This window comes from Pseudorasbora parva, chromosome 1 (genome assembly GCF_024679245.1).
Source record: "Pseudorasbora parva isolate DD20220531a chromosome 1, ASM2467924v1, whole genome shotgun sequence".
Taxonomy (NCBI): Eukaryota; Metazoa; Chordata; class Actinopteri; order Cypriniformes; family Gobionidae; genus Pseudorasbora; species Pseudorasbora parva.
In genome coordinates this window covers 54,672,980-54,682,919 of record NC_090172.1, presented here as the reverse complement: position 1 = coordinate 54,682,919, position 9,940 = coordinate 54,672,980, and the positions used below count along the sequence as shown (strand labels likewise).

Here is a 9,940-nt window from a genome sequence, read left to right as displayed (position 1 = left end):
TTCAGTTTGAAGAGTTCTACATGGGAGGTTAATATGGACAGACCCTCAGCTCCTTGACTATGACACAGGAGACAAGTCTACTGATGTACATAATGTTAGAAAGTATCTAGTTACATGAAACATTTTCCCAAAAAAACTCCTTCCATAAAATTAACAAAAGGTCTTCAACCAACCTTTCATGTCAATTGTAAGAAAAAACACCTCCCCACTAAGATCAGGTGGTATTATAAAACATTTTATAGCAATGATTTTAGTAAACTTTCATTACAATACCAGAATGACACCGGCATTTGTTACCTAATCCGTTTTTACAGTGTAAAAAAAAAAAAAAAAAGTTTCCTTTTTGAATGGATGTACTGTGCAAATTGTTTTATTACAGCTTGAGCACTGATAGGTCAAGAACCCTATTGGAATTGCTCAGTGTATCAGTCTCCAAAGTTGCATTTGAGGGCCTAAACATGCTCAAACTCAAGAAACTTTGCAAAAGTAAAAGGTAAATACTCAATAGCACCACCTACAGAATGTCAATGTGCCATTTGCACAACAAAGGGGAAATTTGTTACATGTGTTTATCAGCCCAATATCTACAAACTTATTCTAGAAGCAATATCCAAAAACTCAAAAGGAAGTGAGAAAAAACAAAACTGTTGAATTAAGAGGTTTAATAAAACTAATAGAGTCACATGACAAGGTTAACTTCTCCACTAGACACCACAGTTTGCCCACTAGAGATGGTCTTGACGTCAACATCTCTTCCTGGAAAAGAAATGGTAGAGTCGTGAGGCGTTTAACAAAACCCCCTCACAGTTCCTGAAGTCAGTTTACAACAAGCACTCACTTTTCCTAGCGCAGCTTTGCTCACAAGAGCCAGAAGAGGGATGGCACACTGCTGTACTACAGTGGATGAAGATCTAACAGAGGGGAAAAGGGTTAAGACGCAAAAGAAAAACTCTATAAAAATGACTAATATTAAGGATTCAGGTAAGGCTGTGGAGCATACGGTTTCCTGTAGAGGAGCCAGTGATGCTGGATCCACAAATGTGAACATCTTCACAACAAAGCGCTTGTAGTGCGTTGGGAACTGAAGACCAGAAGATCCAGCCACTGGAACCAATGTGGTCAGGTAACGGTCATCCTGGTAAGGGCATCTGAAAAGCAAAGAGGCAGTCAGAAATGCCTTACAGCTCACTAGATGGATGAAGACTGACCTTACTCACCCATCGACCAGAAGGTCCCACTGGAGTAGACTGAGTGGACTGGGGGTTGATGTTGCCCAGCAGCGTCCCAGCATTAGGACAATGTTGGGGTCGGTCCTCTCCAAAATGCGCACCTCAACAAACACAGGCTCCCGCAGGACTTTTGTGACTGGATAATCAGCGTCACCATAGTAGGATGTGTACGCCTCATCCCCTGAGGAAGAATACCAGCGTTTGACCAGAAACTGCTGCAAGAGTTTTAGAGAAAAAAAAAAAAAAAAAAAAAAAGCACACATAATTGAAACACTTGCCTTCTGCACAGCCTTTGGTGACACATTGACCATTTGCCAGTCTAAGCTCCACCCTGAGGGGTCCAGGAGCCGCTACTGGTGGAGGTGCAGGAACTGTGTTGACCTCCACAACCAGAGCTTCCACAGAAGTAGCAGAGTACCTACACTGGAAGAGAAGCCTAGACAACAAACAGTGAGCTTGTAGCATGTGTTAAGGATTAACTTAGGCTAAAGCATAAATATAATAACCTACTCAAAATGGCTGTCCCTTGTGATGGAACCAAGTGGTCCAACACCCACTTCATACGAGGAGGTCATTCGGTTTTCATACACCACATAGCCACTGTCCTCCTGCAAATAGTAACTGTTGGCACAGTCCAGTCAAAGCCATGCAGAAGAGAATCATAAGCAGCTACTCACCATCATGCTTGTGCCACATGCAGTGACAGGGAACTGATATATAGCAAAGGAAGGTGTGGAGGCCACAGGACTGCAAGTTGGGTCATTTCCACCTAGGAGATGGACTGAATCCAGGCTCAGTCGAGGTAGCGTAACATCTCTAGCAACCACTACCACAAACTGACCATCTCTTATACACTGCAGAGTCACTGGAACAAGGTACAAGAGCAGGTTATTGCAGAGGAGCAGTTTAACATGAACACCTTTACACTGACTCACTCTTACCTGCCTTCCCATAGAAACACTGCTGTCCGTTAAAGCAGCAGTTGAGAGCCTCACACTCAGCACCACTGATACCAGGTGGGCCACATTGGATCTGCTCATAATCAGCTACAGCACATTTGTCAAGGGGCTCTGCCTGCACCACTGGCTGCTTAGGCTGAAACTGCTGAGGAAACTGTTGACTGGCTTGCTGTTGAACCTGCTGAGGAAACTGACTAGCTTGTTGATGAACTTGCTGAGAAAACCGTTGACTAGCTTGCTGTTGTTGAACCTGCTGAGGAATCCGTTGACTAGCTTGTTGTTGTTGAAGCCGCTGGTCGGTTTGCTGCAACATCAGAGCTTGAGGGTTCTGGGGCAGATTACTCCACTGTGGAACAGCATGACAGAAAGCACAAAACCACACAGAAAGTGCCAGAGATTGAACAGCACGCCAGTTTCCTGCCATTGTTCAACAGCAAATCACACTGTTGAGATGCTGCCCTTTGGTATTTTTGTATTCTACAGATTTTGGCTAATTAACAATAATCCCTCCCTCTTCATTAACAGTCATGATTCTCCAGACTTGCCCAAATGGGAGCTTACGCTACCAGAAAATTCTCATTGGTTCTCAAAATGTTGCATGTGATGTTTCTTGATTCCAATCAGTCAGATATGTCATATTGAACATAAATAAAAAGGTTGATGCTCAGAGGCCTGGGGCATGTACCATGAAGCTGGTTTAGCTGGCTAGCCTAATTTGTTTAAGCTTAGTTTGTGCCAATCCTGGGTTTTAGGTACCATCAAAGTGGTTTGGCTTTTAGCTGTGTTCCTCGCCATGGTAACTTGCGTTCCACAGCTATCCTGCTCCAGGGGCCTGTACCATGATGATAGTTTAACAAACTCAGGGTTAAAGGATTTGTTTCGAGTTGACAAAACCAAACCATTGTATTAAGGCTTTGTTGGTCCCATGATGCTGATCATCAGCTTGCTCTGTCAACTCAGGCTTTGATCCTGAGTTCAGGAGTTTAGCTGTGACATCAGCAGTGAACAGCCAATCACACGCTGTGGAACTGAGATTCACTTCTCACCAGACAATCAGTGAGATTAATTTCTCTCTTCTGCAAAATATTGCATGATTTAAAAAAAAAAAAATACACAGCAAGAAGAAAAGCTGTCTATGAAAGAGGACAACTTAAAGTAAACATAGTATACATCAATGCAAGTAAAAGTTATGAAGTTAGTTTAGTTGATATAGAGAAAATTGAACATTTAAGTTCAGTAAGCTTTCTTTAATAGGCTAGTTTTATTTATTTATTTTAAAGCTTATTCATAGCTTTATTAAAGCTTTTAAAGATTTTAAAGCTTATTCATATGACTTTATGCAGGTGATGTTATTTATATGACTTACGTATTAATTTTAACAAAGTGCCTATTAATGATTGATTAACTAAAATGATAAATGTGTAATTAATTAAAGGTATAATAATTACATAAATCATATCTAGATCATTCAGAATTATTATTTTTTATAAATAAGCATTGTTTTTTAAGACACTTTAGTCTTTAAAAACCATTTTTTATGCAGTGACCTTTAATTTGGAGTAAAAACAGGGGGAGTGACTTTATTGCATCAGAGGTGTGTCACTTTACTCACTTTACTCACAGCTGATTGGTCCAATTTCAGATTGAGCTCTCTAATCCAGAACATAACCTGCCCCAGAGCAGGTTAGCTGTGGAGCATAAGTTACTATGGCGAGGAACACAGCTAAAAGCCAAACCACTTTAATGGTACCTAAAGCCCAGGATTGGCACAAACAAACTAATCTTAAAAAAATCTGGCTAGCCAGCTAAACCGGCTTCATGGTACAGGCCCCAGGGCAGGTTATGTTCTGGATTAGAGATCTCAAACTGAAATTGGGCCAATCAGCTGTGAGTAAAGTGACACACCTCTGATGCAATAAAGTCACTCCCCCTGTTTCTGCTCCAAATTAAGGGTCACTACATAGCAATTTTTTTAAAGACTAAAGCGTCTGGCTTTTTTAACAATGCTTTTTTTTTTTTTTTTAAATAATAATTTTGAATGATTTAGATATAATTTATGTAATTATTATACCCTTAATCAATTACACATTTATTATTTTAGTTAATCGATTGTCAATAGGCATAGTCATATAAATAAGCTTTAAAAGCAATAAATAAAACTATTTAAAAAAAGAAGCTTACTGAGCTTAAATGTTCAGTTTTACTAACTAACTTCATAACTTTTACTTGCATTGACGTATACTATTTTTTCTTTAAGTTGTCCTCTTTCATAGACAGCTTTTCTTCTTGATGTGTATTTTTTTTTCTTAATATTTTTCAATTATATAATATTCAGCAGAAGAGAGAAATTAATCTCACTGATTGTCTGGTGAGAAGTGAATCTCAGTTCCACAGCGTGTGATTGGCTGTTCACTGCTGATGCCACAGCTAAACTCCTGAACTCAGGATCAAAGCCTGAGTTGACAGAGCAAGCTGATGATCAGCATCATGGGACCAACAAAGCCTTAATACAATGGTTTGGTTTTGTCAACTCAAAACTAATCCTGCAACCCTGAGTTTGTTAAACTGCCATCATGGTACCGGCCCCTGGTTTAGATCAAGTTCAACCGTTTCTTAAATTTTGGTATAAACCTTTCCGTCAACTCAGGTTTAATCCAGAGTTAGCAATTAACTCTGAAGCGTGTGTACCTGAAAGCGTGGCAAACAGCCAATCGCAGTGTCCGTTTGATTCACTTCTCTTCTGAAGCTTGACAGATTGTTTTGAAAACCATTATAAAAATTAAATGCATTTACAAGGCAGGAAAAAATACTGCTGCTGCAGTGACAGTTTGAGAAGGCAGCTGAAAGAATATCTGACTATATTAATGCATGATGTGAATCAAAGAAATTTGCCTAATAATTATAGGTTCACAAATAGATCAAATGAATACGTTGTTTAAAATAATTATGAATGCATGTATTATATTTATATAAATGTTTGGCTACTTGTCAATTAATATAATATTTATATTAACATATTAAATTAATTCAAAGTGATTATAACTCATATAATATAAATATAATAAACAATTAGCACCAAAAGATGCACAATTTTATTTAAAACGTTTTTTCATTTTAAACTGCTTTAATTTGGAGATGCAGGGGGTGTGGCTTTATTGCATCTTTACTTGCAGCTGATTGGTCCATTTTGGGTTTGCGATCTCTAACCCAGAAAAAAACCTGCCCCAGAACAGGTTAGCTGTGTAGTGTCAGCTACCATGGTGATGAACACTGATAAAAACCAATCCACCTTCTTGAGCCAGAAAAACCAGAGTTTGCTCAAACTTATCTTGACAACACATTCTCACACCCAACTCGTCACATATGGACGCTTGACCCGGACCCCTTGTCGTCACTTTTCAACGAACTGGGCGTACCTTTATCGTCAATTTTCGACGCGCTGGGTGCTCCATTCATTTCAATGAGAAACCTTTGGCGTCATACACAGACGCATTTAATTCTTTGCGTTTGTAAAAGCAGACATGATTTTATTAATATTTAAAGGCTAATTTTATATTTTGGAGCAACTAACCCAACTCCTACCCTAAACCTACCCATATCTTAACAATATAAAACACATGCCAGGCAAATAAATGTACAGTCACAAGTATTTATTGCATAAGACATATGAGAGCCAATGCAATTTCACTATGAAATCTGAAGTACGGGGGGCAATATTTAAAATTTGATGTGTTCATGATCTTCGGCGGATGGAGATGCTGATCGCTTTTGGGGATTTTCTGCATGCAAATCAATCGTTTGGCCTCGGAAAACTAGGATTATTTAACTTTTTTGAATAACTTGTGGATGCAGTCGTATGTTATATCCTGTGTTTTATATCATGTTCACACAAATGGGCAGGTTTAGGGATGGGGTGGGGTTGGGTTACATGTTAGAATGTGTCTAAATAGCGTAAATAAAATAAATGTAAATGAAATCATGTTAAAATGTGTCTAAATAGCGTAAATAAAATAAATGTAAATGAAATTATGCTTGCTGATTTAATTGAGAAGCACACTCCAACATGTCATAATGGCAAAATTATAAACCAATAAATAATTTCAATAAATAAATCAAAAAGTAAATTTCACCATGACGATAATATTCCCATTCCCAGTGCGTCTGTGTATGACGCCAAAGGTTTCTCATTGAAATGAATGGAGCACCCAGCGCGTCGAAAATTGACAATAAAGGTATGCCCAGTTCGTTGAAAAGTGACGACAAGGGGTCCGGGTCAAGTGTCCATATGTGACGAGTTGGGTGTGACAATGTGTTGATCTTGAACTTACTAACAACTGAAACCAGCTTTGTGCAACAGGCCACAGGGGTGTATGCCAGAAAGCAAGGTTAACTCACCTCCGCATATACCTTGTGCGCAAGTCCACAAGACCGTAGGGCGTCCCACTCATTTAAGCTTAAAGAATAATAATATGTTTAGTTTATATAGCTCCTTTCCTAAGTTCAAGGACGCTTTACAATAACAGTAAATAACAAGCAGTTTATAAATAGACAGACAGTGGACATTTGCCCAGTCAAAGTAATGAGTGATTGCAGTTGCAAAGCACACTATATTTACATTACAACGTTAAAAACATACAGGTCCTTCTCAAAAAATTAGCATATTGTGATAAAGTTAATTTTCCATAATGTAATGATAAATCAAACTTTCATATATTTTAGATTCATTGTTGTTGTGCAACTGAAATATTTCAGGTCTTTTGTTTTAATACTCATGATTTTGGCATAGTAGCTCATGAAAACCCAAAATTCCTCTCTCAAAAAATTAACATATTTCATCCGACCAATAAAAGAAAAGTGTTTTTAATACAAAAAAAAAAAAAAAAAATCAACCTTTAAATAATTGTTCAGTTATGCACTCAATACTTGATCTGGAATCCTTTTGCAGAAATGACTGCTTCAATGCAGCGTGGCATGGAGGCGATCAGCCTGTGGCACTGCTGAGGTGTTATAGAGGCCCAGGATGCGTCGATAGCGGCCTTAAGCTCATCCAGAGTGTTTGGTCTTGCATCTCAACTCTCTTCACAATATCCCACAGAGTCTCCATAAGCTTTTCAACAGATGGAAGCATGAAGTGCTCCAAAATCTCCCAATAGCTAGCTGCACTTACCCTGCCCTTGATAAAACACAGTGGACCAACACCAGCAGCTGACATGGCACCCCAGACCACCACTGACCATGGGTACTTGACACTGGACTTCAGGCATTTTGGCATTTCCTTCTCCCCAGTCTTCCTCCAGACTCTGGCACCTTGATTTCCAATTGACACCCAAATATGCTTTCATCCAAAAAAAGTACTTTGGACCACTGAGCAACAGTCCAGTGCTGCGTCTCTGCAGACCAAAAGTGGCTTGACCTGCAGCAGTCCCACCAAACACACATTATGGCGAGACCTGTCCTCTAACTCCGATTTTCAGGGTGAGGCTTTGCTGCTCTGTTGTGCACATATTTAGACCTTTCGTCATCTGTCACGTCTCACCCTGAAGTTTATCTACTGTAGATACCAAGTCTCGTACCATATTTGTTTGAGAGTGCACTTCTTGGCAGAGGTTTTAACATCCTCCATAGCCATCTGTATTGCATTCTGAACTGTTGTTTCAAGCGAAATTAAGCAATCGTTATTTTAGTCCAACCATAAAGCCACAAGTCAGACCAAAACCCCTTATTTGATACCATTGAGAACAGGTGCCCAGGTTAACAACTGGAGCTTGGCAAATAGGTCAGAAGCTATGCTTGTTTAGTTCAAGTCAAGCACAAGAGACAGTTGAGTTAAGTTTAATAAAACTACTGAAGTCACATGACCAGGTTAACTTCTCCACTAGACACCACAGTTTGCCCACTAGAGACGGTCTTGACAGTGACATCTCTTCCTGGAAAAGAAAGGGAAGAAATGTGAGACAAAGTTCTCACGGTTCCTGAAATCAGTTTACAACAAGCACTCACTTTTCCTAGCACAGCTTTGCTCACAGGAGCCAGAAGAGGGATGGCACACTGCTGTACTACAGTGGATGAAGATCTAACAGAGGGGAAAAAGGTTTAAGACAAAAGAAAAACTCTATAAAAAATGACTAATATTAAGGATGCAGGTAAGGCTGTGGAGCATACGGTTTCCTGTAGAGGAGCCAGTGATGCTGGATCCACAAATGTGAACATCTTCACAACAAAGCGCTTGTAGTGCGTTGGGAACTGAAGACCAGAAGATCCAGCCACTGGAACCAATGTGGTCAGATAACGGTCATCCTGGTAAGGGCATCTGAAAAGCAAAGAGGCAGTCAGAAATGCCTTACAGCTCACTAGATGGATGAAGACTGGCCTTACTCACCCATCAACCAGAAGGTCCCACTGGGGTAGACTGAGTGGACTGGGGGTTGATGTTGCCCAGCAGCGTCCCAGCATTAGGACAATGTTGGGGTCAGTCCTCTCCAAGATGCGCACCTCAACAAACACAGGCTCCCGCAGGACTTTTGTGACTGGATAATCAGTGTCACCGTAGTAGGATGTGTACGCCTCATCCCCTGAGGAAGAATACTGGCGGTTTACCAGAAACTGCTGCAAGAGTTTAAGAAAATACTTTTGCATACTTGGGACAGACACTTGCCTTCTGCACAGCCTTTGGTGACACATTGACCATTTGCCAGTCTAAGCTCCACCCTGAGGGGTCCAGGAGCCGCTACTGGTGGAGGTGCAGGAACGGTGTTGACCTCCACAACCAGAGCTTCCACAGAAGTAGCAGAGTACCTACACTGGAAGAGAAGCCTAGACAACAAACAGTCAGCTTGTAGCATGTGTTAAAGGTTAACTTAGGCTAAAGCATAAATATAAAATAACCTACTCAAAATGGCTGTCCCTTGTGATGGAACCAAGTGGTCCGACACCCACTTCATACGAGGAGGTCATTCGGTTTTCATACACCACATATCCACTGTCCTCCTGCAAATAGTAACTGTTAGCATCCAGTCCATTCAAAGCCATGCAGAACAGAAGCACAAGCAGCTACTCACCATCATGCTTGTGCCACATGCAGTGACAGGGAACTGGTATATAGCAAAGGAAGGTGTGGAGGCCACAGGACTGCAAGTTGGGTCGTTTCCACCTAGGAGATGGACTGAATCCAGGCTCAGTCGAGGTAGCGTAACATCTCTAGCCACCACTACCACAAACTGACCATCTCTTATACACTGCAGAGTCACTGGAACAAGAGCAGGTTATTGCAGAGCAATTTAACACAAACACCTTTACACTGACTCACTCTTACCTGCCTTCCCATAGAAACACTGCTGTCCGTTAAAGCAGCAGTTGAGAGCCTCACACTCAGCACCACTGATACCAGGTGGGCCACATTGGATCTGCTCATAATCAGCTACAGCACATTTGTCAAGGGGCTCTGCCTGCACCACTGGCTGCTTAGGCTGAAACTGCTGAGGAAACTGTTGACTGGCTTGCTGTTGAACCTGCTGAGGAAACTGACTAGCTTGTTGATGAACTTGCTGAGAAAACCGTTGACTAGCTTGTTGTTGAAGCCGCTGGTCGGTTTGCTGCAACATCAGAGCTTGAGGGTTCTGGGGCAGATTACTCCACTGTGGAACAGCATGACAGAAAGCACAAAACCACACAGAAAGTGCCAGAGATTGAACAGCACACCAGCTTCCTGCCATTGTTCAACAGCAAATCACACTGTTGAGATGCTGCCCTTTG

At 40.9% G+C, this 9,940-nt stretch overlaps 2 protein-coding genes across 4 annotated transcripts; both read right to left on the bottom strand.

Annotated features, from left to right (window-relative positions):
• Positions 1-647: 647 nt before the first annotated feature.
• On the bottom strand, positions 648-2,652 carry LOC137077509 (zona pellucida sperm-binding protein 4-like). Of its 2 annotated transcripts, XM_067445247.1 has the most exons (9): positions 2,367-2,652; positions 2,171-2,330; positions 1,907-2,094; positions 1,740-1,837; positions 1,508-1,665; positions 1,218-1,410; positions 1,001-1,148; positions 839-911; positions 648-756 (listed from the first exon to the last, which is right to left on the bottom strand). In XM_067445247.1, exons 1-9 carry the CDS (start codon positions 2,610-2,612, stop codon positions 680-682), a joined length of 1,341 nt encoding a protein of 446 aa, XP_067301348.1. In that variant the 5' UTR covers positions 2,613-2,652; the 3' UTR covers positions 648-679. The 2 variants fall into 2 exon arrangements, with proteins under 2 accessions (XP_067301348.1, XP_067301347.1); XM_067445246.1 differs by having other exon boundaries at positions 2,171-2,650.
• Positions 2,653-8,004: 5,352 nt separating this feature from the next.
• On the bottom strand, positions 8,005-9,940 carry LOC137077536 (zona pellucida sperm-binding protein 4-like). Of its 2 annotated transcripts, XM_067445249.1 has the most exons (9): positions 9,697-9,940; positions 9,501-9,660; positions 9,247-9,434; positions 9,078-9,175; positions 8,844-9,001; positions 8,568-8,760; positions 8,351-8,498; positions 8,189-8,261; positions 8,005-8,115 (listed from the first exon to the last, which is right to left on the bottom strand). In XM_067445249.1, the coding sequence occupies exons 1-9, from the start codon at positions 9,898-9,900 to the stop codon at positions 8,039-8,041; spliced, it is 1,299 nt and encodes a 432-aa protein (XP_067301350.1). In that variant the 5' UTR covers positions 9,901-9,940; the 3' UTR covers positions 8,005-8,038. The 2 variants fall into 2 exon arrangements, with proteins under 2 accessions (XP_067301350.1, XP_067301349.1); XM_067445248.1 differs by having other exon boundaries at positions 9,501-9,940.